Source organism: Mercenaria mercenaria, chromosome 12 (assembly GCF_021730395.1).
Source record: "Mercenaria mercenaria strain notata chromosome 12, MADL_Memer_1, whole genome shotgun sequence".
Taxonomy (NCBI): Eukaryota; Metazoa; Mollusca; class Bivalvia; order Venerida; family Veneridae; genus Mercenaria; species Mercenaria mercenaria.
Genome location: NC_069372.1, coordinates 18143221 through 18166138, shown reverse-complemented (window position 1 = coordinate 18166138; position 22918 = coordinate 18143221). Strand labels below are relative to the sequence as shown.

General features: G+C 33.3%; 1 protein-coding gene across 6 annotated transcripts in view; it reads left to right on the top strand.

Annotated features, from left to right (window-relative positions):
• The window catches only part of LOC123534169 (uncharacterized), a 42381-nt gene extending 22310 nt beyond the window's left edge, over positions 1 to 20071 (top strand). For 4 of the 6 annotated variants that reach the window (XM_053519333.1, XM_053519335.1, XM_053519332.1 and 1 more), the window contains 3 exons: positions 8773 to 8920; positions 9962 to 10507; positions 12386 to 12851. In XM_053519333.1, the coding sequence (XP_053375308.1) occupies positions 8775 to 8920; positions 9962 to 10507; positions 12386 to 12671 (978 nt within the window). In that variant the 5' untranslated portion in view covers positions 8773 to 8774 and the 3' untranslated portion in view covers positions 12672 to 12851. Of the gene's footprint in view, positions 1 to 2444; positions 2531 to 8772; positions 8921 to 9961; positions 10508 to 12385; positions 12852 to 16557 lie in introns of those variants that run through there. The other 2 variants (XM_045316273.2, XM_053519334.1) reach the window with 2 other exon arrangements.
• Positions 20072 to 22918: the final 2847 nt, after the last annotated feature.

Here is a 22918-nt window from a genome sequence, read left to right as displayed (position 1 = left end):
TTGTTTGTATTTTGTCTGCAGTTTGATTTATGATCTTATATCAGCTGTCATAGCAAATGTAATGATATGCGTAATTTATCAACCTTTTTCAACGTCGGTTTTACAATTTTAATGTTATTCCATTAGCAATTATCTGCCTCCGTACATTTTAAAATACAAGGAAAATAAATTATTCGCTTCACATAACATTCGTTTCGAAATCATTGTAAAATTCAAGTTTAGAGGACAGGAATTGCTTAATATTGTGTAACGAAGTATAGAGAAACATAATTTTCTAACTTGTAGATAGTATGATGATTTGAGGGAGACATTAATTTTTCTAGCATGCATTGAACTTCGAACCTAATTTTCATAGATTAAATGTACAGTTTATTGTATTGTTCATATATTGAACGTTCATATGGGTTTCATGTGGCGGCTGAAAATAAGCAAAGGGTTAATCGAGTATAAAATGTGAACGGACCCTGGTGAAATAAAAACAGTAGCCAAAATATATTTGTAAATGTTGGATTGTACATAATGCACTTAACTTGTTAAGACGATGTTTTTCTTTTGAATGAAAATCTGTTTGTGATAAACGTCGTATCGGATTTTCTTGAAATCATCTTTAGGCAATATGACATCATCGGGACTTTTGAAGTATTCAGCACTTACTTCATTAGAAAGGAAAAGTCTACTGTAAAATAGATAACAACCATACAAACTTATATTAAAGTCAGGCACGTTTTTTATTCTCTAACGTAAAAACCATTCGTAGTGAAACATTTTACTGTTTTTTTTTCCTTTTTCTTTTGATAAATTACGTTGAACAGTTATATTGGATAGCTGTCATGTTGTAAAGTAATGATTTATTGATTCGGTAATTATTATATAAATAATTCAGACAGCTGGATGCACATGGCATTAACTACTTTTTATTGGCGTAATTTTTACCATCTATTTAATGAATATTCATTAAACTACGCATATTTTGATCGTAATTCAGATATTATATTAATTTATTTTTCAAAAAGTTCTTCGAATCGGACAATGAGATTAGGAAAGTAGTAGAACTTTTGCACGCGTAAGGTCGTCATATGTAATCAAAATGAATTTCCCGGGCGATACCCATGGAACACAAGAATGGCGACACGACGTTAGAAAGTTTGCTATTTCAACAGTCTCTTTCAGCTGACATTTTTTTTTGCGAATTATAGCATAGATTATTAACAAAAGTATGCAACATTTGATCAATTAAAAAGTATGAAATCTTAAAAATCAAAACTGAAAATAAACGAAAAATCGCACTTTAGATATAAAATACATAATGATGTGATTTCAGTACGCGTGAAGGGATTCTTCCTCTGTATACTTTATAAACGCCAGTATAGACTGAAGGGATATGAAAACACAACAAACATATGCCTGAATATGTTTTTACTACAAAAAGCGCCACCTTGAAATGTTCAACACGTACACATCTCAATACTCAAAAATCATTGTGTTCAAATTTAATCAGCACAACAGAATGCAGTAATTGTATAATATATGATTTGAAAAATAAGCTATTAGAGAATCAGATATAAAATATCTGTAAAAATCCGTCTGCTTGAGTAATTTTAAATTGAATTCCATTTTTGAATAATACACTGTTAGGTAGTTCTAAGCCAAGTCCTACGCAAAGACAAAAACGTAGAGAAATCATATATACTTTATGTGCAAAATATCATTGTATCATTTTAATGACACAAAAAAACAGTCTAACTAATACAGATGTTGATATTACGGGGGTGTTTACTTTAAATATCTTGCAAGTTAGTCAAGTTTGAGGCGAAATCCGTTATAGATTGTTTGAATCTGCCCAAAATGTTTCAATTAAGTCTGAGTTTTTTCCCAGGACTTATACATACTTTTCGCGAGTAACGCTAAGTCATGCATACTAAGCACCTGGTATGGCCTGTCCTAGAAGCAAGGCAAAAGTGATGTACCTTAAATAATCTGTATTGATATTCGCAATTGTAAAAAAATACTACATCGTAATAAATATTTACCAATTTTTCATCTGATGGAAGCTTACTAAAATTGTTCATGTAATCTGTTGTTACCACTGTTCTGTCATATTGACTACAAATCAATCAAGCATTAGGAATCATTCCGTACGTTTTGAAGAGAGTATGCTTGAATATATTTCCTGTCAGATAATTAATTGTTAATCCTTTCGTACTATATGAAAGCACGGTAACTTTTACTTTTTTTGCAATATTCTTTAGGGCGGTTCCGTCAGGAGTGTAAATAAATTAATTCTGAAGCGCAAATGTATCGAATTACTTTGTGGGATTTTAATGATGATTAATATTTATTGAATAATAAATTTATGTACAGTTGCAGTCGTAAACCCGCAACGACAATCGGCAATGTCCGTGCGTTAAACGTAACAGAACGGAACTTGCCGTTTGTGATTATTGACTAACCGCCTTAGAATTTGCCGGACTATCAGTTACGATTTGTGAAGCTGATAAAAGGCAAGTAATTGAAAGAGCTCCTACTTTTAGTAAGTTTATAAGTTAAAGATTTAAATATCGCATTTATATTTCATGGATATATGAGAAAATATTTTACCTGTGTGATACTTTAATATTTTTTCGTATTTATTTAGGAAATATTTCAACTTTAGGTTTATAATATTTTATACAATTATTGAATCATTTATACTTTAGACAATAATTGTATACGTTATACAGGAAAATGTTCCCAGAAAGGATTTGTTAATATCAATTATCTGAGCGTCTCAATGAATAAACAAATGAATGCATGTTTTCACGGAATTATAATAACATTCTTACAAATATAATATTTGTTTCGGAGATGAAAGTGGACATGTAGGTAAGGTTTGTTTTGTGTCAAATTTGATTTAACTTCGAGAAAGGAACATTCTTATGTTTGTTACTTATCAGCAAATCTAACTATCTAATTAGTATTAGGTGATGTCTGGGGATCTGCCTCTCAAAAGTTTGATTATCAAGATGCGATACGTCATTAGGTCATTGTCTGTAATGTTTGTCCAATGACGTGAAGGTGTAGGTGAATTGCGGCCATCACCGGTTTTGTTAACTGACCGTCGTTACATAACTTAAAGTAACCAAATTTCCCTTTAAAAGTCACTCGTTAGGAGAGTGGCTTTTAAAACCGATAATATATTGAGAAAAGGCGGATACTTTCATACTTTTTCTTTTGTTTTGTATTTGTTTTACATTTTTTTTTACATATTTTGTATCAAAATTGCAATACAAAAACACATTCATTTCAAATGATAAATAGTCATAATTAATTCTGGTAAGTCGTCATTACTTACGATCTCAAAATTCAAACGCTATATTATTTTTCTTGACAGCATATATATCAAGCCCATAATATCTCCAAATTTCTTTTGCATGTTAGTAGCGGTAACTCTCTCGGAGGCTCTCTTAGTTATGACCGTCAGGTGAGGAAGAAATCCAGCCGTCTTACTGAAGGTCGGTGGCTCTACCCAGGTACCCGCTGATGATAAAATAATACACGGAGGGGCACCTGTTTTTTTTTCCTTCACCATCAAAGCTGGAACGTCGCCATATGACCTATAATTGTGTCGATGTGACGTTAATCCCAACAAAATAAATAAATAAATTTAGTTATGACCGTTGCATTAATCTTGTTAAATGAAAGGTTATGACGTTATACATGACTTATTTGTACCATTTTCATTTGATCCAACCAACTCAATTATTTTTAACCAGTATAGAAAGGAGTTTTAATACAAAATACCAACAATAAATACAAACAGGTGCACTACCTTAAAATCATTACTGATTGGTGCAATATGGCAAATTACTCTCTAAGACACTTTAAGACTGCCTTTAATAGTAAATGTAATGCAAATGAATGACGCAAAATTTCAATGTAAATATACTTGATTCAAGGGTTACATATATGTGCTGAATTGTTTTAACTACAGTCGTATATTCGAAAATAAATAGTTGACTTTTTAAATGAAATTTAATTTCAAATTATGCTTAGTGAATAAATGCAAACAAAATAGAAAACATTAACAATGAAAGTAATTGAATATACTTTTAAAAGCATATTAAAAAAAAAAAAAAAAAAAAGAACATTTATTTCTTTTCGCGCGGTTTTGTCTTTTTAGGTGGGATCTATCACGGGCATTTTGAAAAACCTCAACAAAGCCAAGATTTGATATTTTAAAAAGATAAATAAGCAGATATGTCTTTTGTAGTAAAGTAATCAGAAATGTCAGTATAAAGTTAAACACCATTTTTCACGAAGAAGATGAAATAGCTAATACTAATTCAGTGATATCAGAACAATAGACCATAAGAGAGTACGAGTACATCCTATCAAGAAAAAATATGTTCATTTGCAACAGTAAACACTCATTTTAATCCTTGTTAATTACTCAATTCTATCCTGGCATTTTTATATTTATTGAAGAATTTCCAGCACCAATACAATACTAGTAACACTTTATTTCGAACTCGTTCAGTTTATACAGGAAGCAGTGACACATTTTCTGGGGACTATTTTTACTACTTTTTTCACATTGGATGCCAAACTTATGTGATATGTACTTATATAGTATATATTTATTATACCAGATTTATTTAACGCCCTTTTCATGATAAACACGTTCAAAGGCGCTCTACTTCGGCAATGCTTGTCGCGACATCAAGTAAACTTTTATTTATTTGTGATGTACCTTTGTTACACTGTTGTTTCATGTCAAAATTGATTATGAATTCACAATAATTATTATGTTAATATTACACATTAAATTAACTGCCCGCCGTATATGACTGAAATACTGTTGAAAAACAGCGTTAAACACGCCCCCCCCCCCCAAAAAAAAAACCCCCCAAAAAAACAACACACACACACACACACACACACACACACACACACACAAAGAAAAAGAAATGACATTTATTACTTTTGTTTCTTTTTATAGTAAAGAAGTCTGTTTTATTCTTACAAATGTAGATCTACAAATTATTTCAAATCTCTGTACTGGCTGTATAAATAAAAAGTGAAAAAAGTAGTCCATCATCGGGAACAGCACAAAAGTTATCCGAATAATTTTGTTTTACACACTTGTACAAAAATACTGTTAGCCAATCAAATTGAAGGGAACGGTCCAAAAAAGAAACAAAAGGGGAATAATTATGCCCCCCTTCGAAGAAGGAGGAGTATATTGTTTTGCAGATGTCGGTCGGTCGGTCTGTAGACCCATCCGTTTCCGGATGATAACTCAAGAACGCTTGGGCCTAGAATCATGAAAGTTGAAAGAAAGGTTGGTCATTACCAGCAGATGACCCCTATTAATTTTGAGATCTGTATGTCAAAGGTCAAGGTCACAGTGACCCTAATTAATAAAACGATTTCCGGATGATAACTCAAGAACGCTTGGGCCTAGGATCATGAGTGTTGATAGAGAGGTTATTCATGACCAGCAGATGACCCCTATTGATTTTGAGGTCAGTACGTCAAAGGTCAAGGTCACAGTGACCAGGAACAGTAAAATTGTATCCAGGCAATAACTCAAAAACGCTTAGGCCTATTGTCAAGAAAATTGATAGTGAGGTTGGTCATGACCAGTAGATGATCTCTATTCATTTTGAGATCATTAGGTCAAAGGTCAAGGTCACATTTGCCAGGAACAGTTAAACGGGTTCTGTTCTTCTTGTCCAAAACCACAGGGCCTAGGGCTTTGATATTTGGTATGTAGCAAAATCTTGTGGTCCTCTACCAAGATTGTTCAGATTATTTCCCTGGGGTCAAATATGGCCCCACCCCGGGGGTCACATGGTTTATATAGACTTATATAGGAAAAAACTTGAAAACCCTCTTGTCCAAAGGCACAGGTCCTAGGGCTTTGATATTTTGTATATGACATCATCTAGTGGTCCTCTACTATGATTGTTAACAATTATTCCTTTAGGGTCAAATATGGCCCCGCCCTGGGGGTCACATAGTTTACATAGACTTATATAGGGAAAAACTATGAAAATCTACTTGTCCAAACCAAAGACTAGGGCTTTGATATTTGTAATGTAGCATCATCTAGTGGTTCTCTACCATGTTTGTTCAAATTTTCCCTCTATGGTCAAATGTGGCCCCACCCTGGGGGTCACATGGTTCATATAGACTTATATAGGGAAAAACGTAGAATCTTCATGTCTATAACCTACATCAATCAAATTTGGACCACATATATTGTTTTAAGTGGCAAGATGAACCTTGACACGAGTTGACCTTGATCTTGACCTAGTGACCTACTTTCACATTTCTATAACTACAGCCTTCAAATTTGGACCACATGCATAGGTTTGTGTACCGAAACAAACTTTGACCTTGTTATTGACCTAGTGGCCTACTTTCACATTTCTGAAGCTATAGGCTTCAAATTTGGACTGCGTGCATATTTTTGTGTTCTGAATTGAAATTTGACATTGATTTTTACCTAATATCTACTTTCACATTTCTCAAGCTACAGCCTCCAAATTTGAAGCACATGCATAGTTCTGTCTACCGAAATGAACTTTGACCTTGAAATTGATCTAGTGAACTACTTTCACATTTCTCAAGCCACAGCTTCCAAATTTGGACCACATGCACAGTGTTTTGTACCGAAATAAAATTTAACCTTGATTTTGATCTTGAGCTAGTCTTGAAATTTGGAACATTAAAAAATGGCTCAGTGGTCGGTGCCAAGATCACTCTGTGATCTCTTGTTAGGTTAATAGGTTAAAGGTCAAGGTCAGATTGAACCAGAACAGTAGAATTTTTGTTTACCGTTAGCTTATAATTTCTTGTGCAATTACTGAATTCATCAAGGGGGGCATTTCGTGTTCGACGAGCTCTTGTTAATGAATAAATACACCTTTCACTGATTTCTAACTGTATCTATTGATATAGCTTAAAGATATATAAATAACACAGAATTGTTTTGTTGATTGAGTATTTTAAATGTTTTAACAGAATTTCGTAAAAATGAAACTTGTCTAAAGTAAAATTTGTAGATTAAGGGTCCACACTGTACTCACTCAACTTGCAACTATGGTATACAAAAGTTTCAAAATTTCTCTCTTCTGACCATACAGTTCAATACATTGAAGCGAATAAGATGAATTCTCCTGCACTAAAACATTTTGTTTTACGAGAAGATGCAACAGAACATTTTAAGCTCTCATGTTTGTTAAATGTATGTGAACAGTTTTCTGTGGGACGAATGTTTTTGTAGTTCATAAAGCAGACTGAAGAGTTTAATTTAATGTTTCATTGTTGAAACAAAATGTTCTAGATCTAGTGTCTTTCTCGTAACTATGTTATTATGTTTAATTTTATTTGAAATTAGTCAATTAATTATTTTGCTCAAAATAATTGTATTTAATCAATTACAATATGAAAATTCATGAAGTGTAATTTAATTGGAAAGTCTTCTAAATTGTAATTAATTATTACATTTTAGATAATGGTACCCATCCTTGTCACAAAGTAGCCCAATTTTGAAATTAGGGATAAATTAACAAGGGAGATACCCCTTGATACTTAATTAAATATTGGTTTAAAGTCATTCAAACTGAAAATATTATCTTAAAATCTTTATACATGCAAGCCTTACAGGATTGCTACAATGGCCGTACTAACTGGGTTTCGAATGTAAAAAGACTGTTAGACACACATGGTTTTTCTTATGTGTTTGATAATCCAATCTCAGTAGATGTTAATACATTTATAGCTTACTTTAAAAACGTTGTAATTGATACATATAAACAAGCGTGGTCTCGATGTGTAGCTAATAGTTCTGTATTAGATATGTATCGTGTATGTAAGCCTGTTTTTAATTATGACCATTATTTAGATTTAGTACCAAAAAAATCAAAACTGTATGTCACCAAGCTTAGAACTTCAGCTTTACCACTACGAATCGAAACTGGAAGATATGCTGGTCAGAATATCCCAAGAAATGAACGATATTGCCTTTGTTGCAATGAATTAGATATTGAAGATGAATATCACTTTGTTTGTAAATGTTTTACATACGCTAATATTAGGCGGAAGTATTTGAAGCAATGCTATTACAACCGACTTTCTGTTTATAAATTCCACCAATTGTTAAATACAACTGATAGATCCGAACTTGTTAAATTAGCAAACTTTGTTAAAGAAGCATTAGTTTTAAGAAATAATTATCGTAATTTTGTAACATAACTATAAGTAGTTATTCTCCAAATTATTGATGTGTAAAATAATTGTTTATCTTAACATTTCATTAAATTTTAGGCACACGACTGTGTTAATATGATACCTGTTATCATTATACATTCATTATTTTGTGACCAAATATATGTAAAATTTTCATGTGTTTAGACAACGCGCAAGTCTTAATAAATATTTGTCTTGTCTTGTCTTGTCTTGTCTTGATGCTAGATGTTATAATTCAATCAATACTTTGTGCAATTTAAATTCTAGAAGAAATGTAAATACCAATCGACGCCATGTAAAAGAACTATAAAAGCGCAGTTCTTTGATGGCCTGTGGCAATAAAAGTCCAGTCGCCGTTATTATGCATATTCACTTTAAAATTATCCAAAGTTTGCTGTTGGTCTAATTAATTTTGATGGCAGCACAATTCTAAAGTCCTGAGAGATTTGTTGTGTTTGTAAAATATGTATTTATTATGTATTGAAATTTTAAACGTCTTGGACATATTGACAATTACATATTTTTGTCACTTTATAGGTATGGCTAACCGTTTCACTGTGGTTCTTGTCTTAGTGTGTGTTCTGTTTGGAACAAATGTGAAATGTTCAGAGAAAAAGGGAGTTGGTATGGCACCGGCTCAGTTTATGTGCGATGACTTCAAAGCACTCAGTAATATGAAGTGGTGGTATGCAGTTTCAAAATTCATTTGCTTCCATTTTATATAAATGCTAGGATCGAACTGTTGTTATGATATACTTGTAAATTTGATTTTGAAATACAGAACACTTGATATCTTTGTGCGTTAAAAAATTTTATAATGTTAAAAATAGACATAAATCTTTATTGCAGAAGTGATTAATATATTACAACCATCAGTGTCATATATTCTTAGTTGAAGGTAATATAATCTTTAAGGGCTATATATTCGGCGTCTTCGATTTTGTCTATTTACAAAGCAGGTAATTGGCCTTAAATTAAGCGATTGCAATTTCAACTCTATTTTGCATCCAAACAGCTTTGTAGGTAATTTAACGTAGAACTGTCTCTGCATGCAGTTTGAGAAAGTAGCTTGTTTTGTCTCGATTTTTGTTTAAGGTTGATCGAATTAAATATGCTTTTCCGTTATATTCCGATTAATAGCGCCTTTAATTTATGCAGGCTCATTGTTTGTATCGATAAAATGTTCTTTTTTTTACATTAGTTGTATTTCATAGTAATAAGATAAGATACTATCATTATATAAAAATGTAGCAAGTAATTGCAAAAATGCCTTGTATGAACAAAAAAATATAGCATTCGAATAAGCAAATTTTTCACAATGTAGGTGTTCTTGTAAGTAATACACTGTGCAGTACTGGTAAGGACAACAGTATTGAATTTAAATAATAAAAAAAAATATATATACGTAATATGATTACGCAATGTCGTATGTTAGTAGAAACATATTTACACAAGAAGAATCAAATAAGTAAAAAAGAAGATTTCATTAATATAGAAAAATTTTGTTGTGAAGCTATAACTGAATATGTTCAGGTTAATCTGCGGGTGATTTTCAAATAACAGTAATACTATTTTCAACTTTTGCGATATCGCATACATTCTACACATTCATTTCTCGAAAGATCTCCAGAATGACATGCTGTAAATAAAATCAATTCTTAAATGGCTTTGAATGTTTTTAATATTACTGATTATTTTGTTGTATCTTTATGTTACTTTTTTCCAGGTATGACTGGGCTGCCAACGGCGACAAACTACGCAAAAGGAACAACTGCACAGACTTCGCTCAGTATCTGCCACTGCATGTGCCAATGACTTGGGGAAATGGGAGTACATTTCCTAATTATATAATCCAAGAGGTAGCTGAGTATCTTTTAGGTTTTAATGAACCAAACCACCAGGCACAGTCAAATTTGACTGCACAACAAGCATTTGAACTCTGGCCGGAAGTGATAACCCTTGCAACTGGGAAGAAGCTCGTGAGTCCTGCAGCGGCACCGTGCGGTAAGAATTGCAACGGAGATGCATTTGAATGGTTCGACGAATTTTTCAGGCTCTGTAATGGCAATTGCAAATTAGACTATCTTGCAACGCACGTATACTATTGTGATGCAGACAGAGTTATGAATTATCTCTTGGAACTGTATAACAAATATAACTTGACAATCTGGGTGACGGAGTTTGCATGCCCTGGCGAAACAGACCCTGCTATAGTCCTGGCATTTATGGAAGCGATTTTGCCACGGCTGGAGGCAGCAGATTACGTATTTAGGTATTTACATGTCTTATTTTTATAGCCACAAGATGAAGTACTAGTGATTTCTTTATTCATAAAAGGTCAAAGTCAAGTTTCGTTATAATTCAAGTTCGTTTTTATCATTAATGAATGCTGATATCAAATTCTTATCTCAATTTATAACGGAAAGCGCTATGTAAAATACCTAATAACTAAAGCATGCAATAAGAGAAACGGGAACATTATATTAAAAGAAATATCTAAAGGTATAATATATTCAAATTTCATATTTTAAAACATGAATAATTACTTCATGTAGTTTTTGTAAAACATATTATGAACACATTTTTATGTACTAACAATATTATGCATTAGGTTTGAAATAGTGCACAGTGTATACATGAATAGATAAACACAGTATAAATATGAACTACCACCAAACCACTGGCTGTTTCTTAACAATCGGCTGTTACTGCATGGCATTTAATTTTGTATGTAGTTCTATGTCCAAAATTAATTTATATACTTAGTACAGTTAAATACATGCTATGGGGATTTAATACATTTGAAGTAAATATCTTGATATAATTGGTTTGAGAAAAATGGCCATTGCATATCTTTAAATTTGTTTTCGTGTCAGAATCGTAAAGAATCACCACTTTATTCTTATGAAAGCTAAACGATACGTCAGTCTCTCGCAAAACTACATTTTATTTCCGCAAACTCCAGTTAACCTCTACTAGGCCATTTTTAAAGTTGTGAATTTGCAAAAAGCTGTGAAATATGTGAATGTTTAAAATTGAGTATAGTAAAACAAGATATTTGCAACACAATTTTTAGTTATTGTTTTGAAAAAATTAGTGCAAAGTATAAAGTTAATGGCTGCTGAGACATTATTTGTCAAAATATTTGAATACTTGAAATAGTTCCATAGTAATATATTCTAAAACTTATTTAATATTTTAGAATTATGTGAATTATATGAAAACATTCAAATATGAACAAATACTTAATATTATTCAATTTTTCTAAGAAGATACTAAGCGCTTTCTAGATAACACTGAGATTTGCTGAAAACGTTTTGCCCTAGAAATGATACTAAAATCTTTAAGAAGATCCGTTAAATAGCAGACAAAGTTTAATTGGGTCTGTTAATGGGAGGTAATAAAAAACGTTCCCTAGCAACGCCATATTAATAAGCGGAATTCTAACGAAGTAAAATTGATTGGACTCTATAATCCCAAAGGACCAAAAGATCTTATAACACTGAATCCGAGAAAATTTACGACCGCCACTAGGTAATGTTATGTTCTGACTGAAGTGATATCAAATAAAATCTTTAAGATTTAACGCAATTGCATGTAAGTAAAATGACAGCAAACTCGGTTTGTTTGAGTCTGTTCAGGAGAGGTAATGAAATGTGCAGCTTCCCTAGTGCCCTCTAGCACAGACTTGAGTGGGATTCTGTCACTATAACATTGAATGAATTGATGCTTGTTCAAATCTGAATCTAAAATCATGACGAAATGTCTGAAAATATGAACTGCATTCAATTTCTGCAACCTCTCGATTAAACGTTACTAGACCTTTTTTTTTTTTTTTTTTGAAAGCATAGAAAATACTAAAATTAACATGTTTATGTGTATTTACACTACCATTTGGCTGAAAATTTAACACACTATATACATTTATTGCTGAACCTTAGAAAGTAAATGTGTACTATCACTAAAGGATTGGAAATTTTTTCTTTAAGGTTTTTCTTTATTCTTTATGTTAAAACCTGTCTGATGCTTAAAATAGTGTTAAAAGATTGATTATTAACATTGCTAAAAGTTGAACTTGCTACGCCATTAATCCAGCATAAAATTCTATCTTTTTTTTATCTTATATTACAAATTCTTTTATCATTTACAGGTATGCATGGTATATATCACGTTTGATAAATACAAACATGTATGTCAAACCAGCTGTAAGTCTACTTGAGGCCGACTCGTCCACACTCACAACACTTGGAAAGTTCTACAACAATTTTGGCGAACCAACAACAACAACATCTACAACAACCAGTACCACCACTACCACCCCTACTACAAATACACCCTCATCAAATAGTGTAAGCATTGGCGAATCAGCTGTAGTAATATTACGCTGCTATATGATACTCCTTTTTGTATCAACTACTGTGTTTTGGGTCTTGTAATACGTGTATGGTCTGCAGTAATTGATATACTACCTTGCTATATAACATTATATTCTGCATAGGGTACATGGTGTTGGATCTTGAAAAAATGGTTACTTTGTCCGGCATATATTGGTTTGCAGATATGGATATACTAACTTGCTATATGATACCTATTCAGTATCGGGTATATATTAAGTTTTTATATATGGAAATACTAACTTGCTATATAATACTATATTCAGTATAGGGTACACGGTGTTGGGCCTTGTAAAATGCTAAATTTGCGTAGTATTTATTGGTCTGCCGATATAGCTATACTGCCTCTTGCTATATCATACTCTATCAAGTAACGGGTCCATGGTATGGGCTGGCAAACGTTTATTTTGTATAGTATACGCAAGTCTGCTAAATTTGTATAGCATTTATTGGTCTGCCGATATAGCTATACTGACCCTTGCTATATCATACTCTATCCAGTAACGGGTACATGGTATGGGCTGGCAAACGTTTATTTTGTATAGTATACGTAAGTCTGCTTTTATGTATATACTACCTTGCTATACAATACTATATTCTGTAACGGGTAGATGGTGTTTGGCCGTTTGAAATGTTTCGATTGTATAGCAAACGTAATTTACTGATGCAGTTTACAGTTGCTGAGTCTTGAGCCATTGGATATGATGTGATATTCAGCGGAAGAGGGCAATATTGACCGAGCGATAGCTGTAGCCGAGGTCAAGCCCTCTTCTGGTAAATATAGCCCTTTCCGGTGAATATCACGTCATGTCCAATGGCTCAAGAGTCAATAAATGTTTTCTTATATGGATTCATGTTTATGAATAAGTAACAAATATTTGTTGCAACGTATTTAATGTTTGAAAGTAACAATAAATAACTTCCATGTTACTTTTAGAAAATCGTGTTAAATGGGAAAAACCCACAATACTAAACATGAAATATATTTTTAAAGATAGTTAGCTGGTTCGGCCAATGAAATGTAGGTTACTTTTAGAACATATAATATTTGTTATATTAGATACATGACATTGGGTCATGTAGAGTAATCAATATGTGAAGCAAGTGAGGCTGTTGATGTAGATATACTTCATTTTCAAGGGAATATGAGCCGCGCCATGAGAAAACCAACATAGTGGGTTTGCGACCAGCATGGATCCAGACCAGGCTGCGCATCCGCGCAGTCTGGTCAGGATCCATGCTGTTCGCTTTCAAAGTCTATTGCAATTAGAGAAACTGTTAGCGAACAGCATGGATCCTGACCAGACTGCGCGGATGCGCAGGATGGTCTGGATCCATGCTGGTCGCAAACCCACTATGTTGGTTTTCTCATGGCGCGGCTCATATTATTTTCTGTATACTAACGCTACATTAGTCTGTGTTACACACGTTCTCAACTGGTACCGTTATACCATTTTGCCATAGTATCAAAATTTCTGTATTGGCTTACACGACTTTTTGGTCATGATAAATATAAAATTGTATGACTTGCATTTTCTACTTCTGTAATGTGATATTGTTCTGGACTAGCTTCTTGGTAGCCGTGCTTAGATTATATATATTACATAACTGTAATGACAACAGGTGTTGGTAATGTGTGAGTTTGATCATTCGAATGACAGTCTAGCAGACGATCTTCGAATATAAACATGTATTACATACCTGTAATTGTATCAGGTGTTAGTAATTTGTGAGTTTGATCATTCGAATGGTAGTCTGGCAGCCTCTCTTCGATTATATCCTGTTGGTTAGAGGATATTTTTCCTTTACGCAAACGTTTAAGGATAAGTTCTGCTAAACCTCTATGAATATCATAACCTAAACCATTGGAATAATACTAATCGAGACATATATTGTATTTAAAAAATGTCATAAATATTTCTCTCAGTCGGTCAGAATAACTTAATTTATATAAAATTTATTGTTTTGAATGACTTCAACTTAGCATAGCTCATCTTATTCATTTATGTAAAGATATCATCTGGGTTTAACAGGCACACATTTCCAGTTTAAATATTTAAGAAGTTAGTTTGAATTCGAATGACTGATATATCAACCCAGGTTTGAAGTTGAATGTTTTCATGCCGAGGTTTAAAGCTGTTTGGTACCATGTTTATGTATTTGTTTCGAAATTTAGAAAAGGCTTTTTTTTTCAGATATTTATTGCAAAGGATAGAAGTTCTTGCGTTTTATAAATTGTTCTTCTAGAGTAGCACCCTTTTAGTAAAGTACATTATGTAGAAAACATTCTTAAAATTGTTATTTACGCTTTGACACTCGATCTTAGATCGTAAGAATTTAGCTGAACATTTGAATACATATTTAACTAATGCTAATTTATCATTTTCTTTTGAAACTTTGATGTTCATCTAGACGGGTGACTCCCTTAACCTTTACCCTGCTAAATTTCTAAAATGGACTGGCGCATTATTCAGTTTGGACAGTGCCACTTATTATTTAATGAGGTGTTCACTGATAATTTACTGATTGAATAGCGAACAGTGCAGACCATGACCAGACTGCACGGAAGTGCAGGCTGATCTTGGTCTGCACTGGTCGCAAAGGCAAAAACATTTGCCATTAGCAGGCAAAAGATTAAACAAATATGAACTGCTTTGGCTAAGCAAAATCTGTTTTACAAAGCTATAGTAATATGCATATTGTGAACGAATGGCTGTTAAGAGGAAAGAGGAAAACCTCTATAATATGATATATATTGTTTTTTTAATAGTATTTTTGTATATATTGTATGTCTGTGATAAATTGTATATATCATTATATTGTATTTATTAAATTCATGTGTTAGAGAGGCTTTAACATCTTAGTGCAGAAATATTTTATAATGTACTTTTTCATTCAAATGTGTATTGTTCTAGATACCCTTTAAAATTGCGATAATATTGGGCCGTGCCATGGGAAAATCAACATAGTGGGTTTGCGACCAGCATGGATCCAGACCAGCCTGCGCATCCGCGCAGTCTGGTCAGGATCCATGCTGTTCGCTAACAGTTTCTCTAATTCCAATAGGCTTTGAAAGCGAACAGCATGGATCCTGACCAGACTGCGCGGATGCGCAGGCTGGTCTGGATCCATGCTGGTCGCAAACCCACTATGTTGGTTTTCCCATGGCACGGCTCATATATGTTACAGTGAACTTAAAGAATATTCTGATAAAAAATCTTTGAATTATCATAGAAACGATATCTCATTGCCTTTAGTTATAGTTATAAAAGATAATTAAATATATACTTTGAAGACATGCATACGCCATTTTCATGATTATGCTTAACTGTACAAAGTATGCCAGGTATGGACAACCCCTGACAATTGCTATGAAGTATCATATTTTTTTTCATTGAATTTTACTTATTCTTACCAATGACACGACAAGGTAACGGTGGTTTGATGATAGAAATCATGATTGTACGATTTGTTATATGTTTTCGCGACTTCACTTCATGGAATAATATGCCTACTAGGTTAACTTATGCCTAAACTCTTCTCTATTATTTCATTCATTTGAAAAAATACAAACAAAACTTAATGTTCACATTCATAGACCTGATCGAGTGCTTTAGAATGGTTACATGTTTAATTTAACCACTTATTATCAGTAATATTCAGATTCAGGCTTTTGCGTAAAAATGTTTTTTATCGTTTCATTTTTAGGTTAGACTTGTGAATGCAATAGCTTTAAATACACATGATATTTTCAGGAAAACAGTTTCAATTAATTATTCAACTTAACTGTACTCCCTAACTAGGTTTTTTTTGTATCTAAGAGCAAAATCATTGTAATGTTTTAACTTTTGTAATTATAAACGTTGCAATGTGGGTGATGGAACAAAGTGCAACAGACAGATTCTTATTTAATACACTTATTTTATAGGATAGATGCATGCGCAATACGTGCTGTCGCAACAAGTCATCAAAGAGGAGAAGGTAATTGTGGTATGACTAAACGAAAGACACAATTATTGGTTATCTACACTGGCACATATAACCATATTTTATGTGTGTAATCAACAGCGTTTAAATAGTAATTAGTTAATAGGATATTTTGATATTTCAGGTTTTTAAACGTATACGTTATTGCTAGGTTTCCTTTCATGGTGATATGTATTTGAATAAAGACTCTAACGTAGTGTACATATGTTTACAAATATAAATACGAATTTCCTATCTGCATTATTGTTTTCAAACAAACATACAGACTAGTGTCTAACGGTCATTTGACTGTTTGATATTAGTCAAACACATACTAACGATTGTTAATTTGTAAGTCAGTCGACTGAGTTTTGATCGGGCTGTTGTACAGCTTCATTAGTGGCAATTTAACGCATTTTTAATTAATGAAATTTGATAAATTGTCAGGGATTATATCTCTACCAAACATACATGTATATAGGTTTGTTATATAAAAAATGTCGAGTAAACTTTTAATTGAATAATTACATTCTGCAAAATAACAGACTTGAAAATACGTTATGCATGCAGGCTGAATATGAAATTTACTTTTTCTTTAGCAGTAATAAAACATGCGTTTACTTCTTTATAATTCACAAACTTTAAAGACAATTGTCGCATAAATGTGACTATTACCATTCGATTTCAAAGGTACTTCTACACTTTTTTGAATTTCTGAAGGAACGTCAGCAAACAAACACAATTAGTCAGAAAATACGGTAAAATGTATTCTTGCATGTTGTTAAAGGAATAATAAAGTGGGGTATGTAGATTCCTAATCATATAAATTTTAAACATTTAAGCTGATTTATACTGGTACGAGGGGCCTTCGTAATCGTGAGGATAAAATCACATTTCCCTCACCCATGAGAGTTTAAGCGTCACTCGGGACGTTTAATTCTTCATGTGGGAAACCATCCAACTGGCTTACGGAAGGTCGATGGTTCTGCCTACGTGCCCGCCTGTATTAAAAAAAAATAATGCACGGAGGGGCACCTCGGGTCTTCCTCCGCCCCACCGTCAAAAGCTGGAAAGTCACCATATGATGTATAATTGTGTCGGTGCGACGCACGTTAATCAAAACAATAAAAGATATATTGGTACGATAATAACAGCTTGATCAAAGCCCATGGCACTGTTTTACAAAACCCCAGCATTGTATAACAAAAACCTTTATTCAAGATTATTGAGTTATTTTCATAATTCATTTTAGGCTAATTGCAATTCGTACTGATACTCATATCCGGCATACGTTTAGTACGGACACCACTGAACATGTTTATGTCTTAATTATGACATATTTACACAGCTTCTGGAGTTCACAATGATACACCTTTGTGACTCTGTTTGCAATTTTCGCTATCGTGAGAAACATACATGGCGCATGTTGTAACGTAAAGTTAAAATCGTTCGCTATTGCAAAAGCGGCCGTTAAAAGACGATTTTGTTGTCTTAGATATTTATGGAAAAAAATGTGCACTATTATATTAATTTACACTTGTAGACTTTAGATAACAACATTCATTTTACAGTTGCCCATTTTCTTATACAGCTATAAATCGACTGTTAAACGATTAGAATTATACAAACTAAAAAACTTATGGAGTAACAATGCTAAGATGAGAAAGTTTCAGTTGTGCAAATGAAAAATTTAAAGCTATAAGTATGCATAAAAGTTACAGCTGTGCAAATGTTAAAGGTGTTGAAAAGGGAATACTATTTTGGACAAAGAAAACAGAGGAGGTACAAACATTTGTTTGATTAATAGCAATTCTCTAGAAAAGCAATCGCTATAATATACTATATAATGGTACATTCAAGGTAAAGAAAAATATGGAATATGTTTACAATATAGCAGATTCAAAATTTAAGAATAACAAGAAGAAACTGTGCAATAGATATTGTTTGTAAACTCTTTTTGTCATGAAAACATAGGGAAATCTCATAATAACTTCTTTTTGAACTTACCAGCTTATAATGTGTTGCAAATAATTAATGCATTTGTTTATGCAAGTTGTTTTTTACAGCTACATGTAAAAAGAGATGTAGTTTTTTGAGACATGGAAGTTATACAGCTGTGACGTTTGACTGTATTTTCACAGCTGTATTTTTGTTCAAAATTAAACGCATATTGTTTTACAATTTTGATCTTCTTCTTCTTGTCGTTCGCGACTACACTGTCAGACCAGTAGCCTCGATGAAACTTGTGGTTTGCCGCAGATCCTCAATGCCTCCATACAGTTTCTGGTGGATTGAGGTATCTATCGGCCAAGTCGCAGCTCGCTCCTGGTCATGCCTTTTACATCTCTGTAATATACAATTTTGATCATTTACAGACGTTTTCTACCTGTTAAATACGTCCATTTGCCGTACGTGAAATTATAAATATAAGATTGCAGTGAAGTAAATTTCCTTGGGTATTAAATACAGTTCAAATGGAGGACTTCGGCATCCATACATTTAAAACACATTCAGTACAAAATGTAGAACAATGGAATGCAATTTCTGTACTTTCTTTAGAGTTCCTTAAAGCTTTGTACTGTATGTTAAAACAGATAAAGCGGATGTTCAGATATGGACGATGCATATACTTAAAAAGAATAAAAAAACTAATTTTGTAAATAAATGCCAAGTAACTGATGCAGTCACCTACATAAAGGGAGGTTATCGAAGATAGGATTTAACAAGAACATTTTATATTCTATCTTTGTAACAAATCATGTGACAGTCAAATTTTTAACAGATTTTAAGGCATTATGACCCCCTTTAACTTTCTTAAATTATCATTTAATTCAGTGTCTTTTGCAGAAAATAATCGAAAACTACTACTTTTTCTCAACACGTTTAACAGTGATGGTTTAAAATAGTATAGAGACATCGCATCAGCTAGTATGAAGTGACATAGTAGGTTTTGAATATTGCTTTTGTATTTTTATGCTTTTTCTGTGAATTTATGACCAACAAAAAGTACAAATTTATCTACGAAAGATATAAATGGTAATCAAATGCTTTATTTATATATAAAGTTTATATTGTAAACAGACAATTATTTGTTGATTATGTTTGATAATGTTTTCGTTATCTGAAAATATTTACATTAGTTAGATTTTTATTTTCATACGTGAACAGTTTAATATGTACTTTTATATATATATATATATAGCCTTAGACATACTTTTCGCTCACACTCTTATTCATAGAGTTATTTTTTCTTCTATTGATCAGTCACCCAAAATGTGAATATTCATTAGTAGTATTGAATTACATAAATAGTTTATTAATTATTAACTAGGCAAACTTTTGGCAAATTCAAGCCATACAAACGATAGGATGATCATTTCTGTATCTTACATCTGCTTCTTGTCATTCTCTGAGTTATACACTTTATATTATAATTTTGGTATTGTGTTTAAATAAATTTTACAAAACAGAAAAAATGTATCTTCTATTTGTTTGTTTGTTTTTCAACAGTATTTCAGTCATGTAACTACGGGCATCTTTTGTAGTTGGTTATTGTCTTCTCAAGGGGAAAAAGCACTTTCATGCTTTTATATATGTAATGACTTTTGAGTGTCTGTCATCAGTTTAGAGTGACGTCATTACTCGGACATATCTTAAATTATAGTACACCTCGTCTTTGACATTGATCAATGAGAATGTATCAGTTATTATATTGTTAATATCGTGACCTATTGCAGATGCGTTCACTTAAGAATGTACCACTGTAATATTTCGAAATAAATTGAATATCACCGCCAAGTTCTAGGAGCTATGGCCTCCCCATCATTTTCACCCCGACACCGACACACGCTCCACTCCTGGTTATTTGTTCGGCCGTTTGTCAATTATGGGACTAATGGGTTTATGTATCGATGCTGTTTAACCCTTACCCTGCCATATTTCTATGATGGACTGGTCCATCATTCAATTTCGGCAATACCATTTATTATTCGAAGGGGTGTTTACTGAAAATTTACCGACTGAATAGCGAACAGTGCAGACCATGATCAGACTGCACGGACGTGCAGGCTGATCTTGGTCTGCACTGGTCGCAAAGGCAGAATCACTTGCAGCCAGCAGGCTAAAGGTAAAAAATTTGGAATTATTCAACAACTTTGGAAAGTAAAGAAGAAACGACTCGGCAACCATGCCTTGCTCAAATGTGGAAAACTATTTAAACAAGGCAGTCTGAAGGACAGCTAAATCCCCCGCCACTGCTATGGATAGTGAAACGGTAAAACTTTGATTTTAACTGTGACCTTGACCTTGAACTGACATGGCTGACTCATGAATTCTGCACAACGTCTTGATGAGGTGATCATTTGACCCAAGTTTCATGAAAATCCTTCAAGGGGTTTAGGAGATACAGAGCTGAAACCTTTGACCTTCAGTTGTGACCTTGACCTTGAGTTGACATGGCTGACTCATGAGTTCTTGATGAGGTGATCCTTTGACCCAAGTTTGATGAAAATCCTTCAAGGGGTTTAGGAGATACAGAGTGGACACAAAATGGAAGGCTCAAACCTTCGACCCTTAGTTGTCCTTGAGCTGGCATGGTTGACTCATAATTTCTGCATATCGTTTTGATGAGGTAATCATTTTACCCAAGTTTTATAAAATTCCTTTAAGGGGTTTAGCGAACACAAAATGGAAGGCTCAAACCTTTGACCTTCAGTTGTGACCTTGACCTTGAGCCGACATGGCTGACTCATAAGTTCTGCACATCGCCTTGATGAGGTGATCGTTTGACCAAAGTCTGATGAAAATCCTTCAAGGAATTTAGGAGATATAGAGCGGACACAAAATGGAAGGCTCAAACCTTTGACCCTAAGTTGTGACCTTGACCTTGAGCCGGCATGACTGACTCATGGGTTCTGCACATCGCCTTAATGAGGTGATCATTTGACCCAAGTTTGATAAAATTCCTTCAAGGGGTTTAGGAGATATAGGGCGGACACAAAATGGAAGGCTCAAACCTTTGACCTTGAGTTGTGACCTTGACCTTAAACCGACAAGGCTGACTTATGGATTCTGCACATCGTCTTGATGAGGTGATCATGTGACCCAAGTTTTATAAAATTCCTTCAAGGGATTTATGATATATAGAGTGGACACAAAATGGCAGGCTCAAACCTTTGACCTTGAGTTGTGACCTTGACCTTGAACCGACAAGGCTGACTCATGGGTTCTGCACATTGTCTTGATGAGGTGATCATTTGACCCAAGTTTCATGAAAATCCTTAAAGGGGTTTAGGAGATATGGACCGGACACGATTTTGTTACGGACGGAAGGATAGACGGAAGGACGGAAGGACGGAAGGACGGACGCAGACCATTCCTATAATCTCTCCGCCACGGCGGGGGATTAAAAAAATGGTGACGTCATTCGATCATTCATTATTTAACAAAGACAAAATCTATTATACTATTCTATGGATGTATATATCAATCTGGAAGGCAGCTTTTCCTTTGTGACAATAATTTATTTCCCTTTAAACAAGGGCATATGAATTTATACATCTGACGTGTAGGCTAAAAATAGACAAAGGCAGATACATGATTGAAGGAAGAACTGAAAAAACAAAATAGTGTTACTATAACAACCGTTTTTGGTAATATGTCCATTTAATCCTTTTTTAAAGATATACTGTGTCTAAATTTCAAATTGAAATATAATAAGTAACAACACCGTTTCTCTATACTATTCTAAACGTTTAACACATACTTTTGGTTGGTATGTAAACGGTACTTTTTGCTATGATTGAAGCAATACACGCTTATAAACGTTAAAGTAAATGTTATATGAATATGTAGTGCAGCAAAACGTTTTCTTTAATGAATGGCTATTACTAGATATGACATTAAATTGTGATTGTAGCTGTATTTATCTCGCCTTCTACAAGTTCCTTGCAATTCTTTTTATTCTGGTTCAGGATTTCCTAGATTTAAATAAATATCTATCGCTAAATAGAGTTCTTTTCGAGTGGAAAATGTTGAGAAATCTATTTATAAAAGTAATCAAAACAAGCACAAATGTACAACAGGAAAAGTCGCATTCAAAAAACGCAGCCACCAATACAGCACTCCACATAGAAATAGAGGCACAGCATTATGCATCAATTGATATATCAATTAAGATGTAGCTTGTCAAAGAACTTTCAAGAAATCGTTCTAGCAGAATGGTGACGATAAATTTTCGAAAACCAGCTATACACCAACTCTCGAATAAACATGTATATGTGAACTGGATATGACTAAATTTGGTTCTGATAATTTGTAATCAT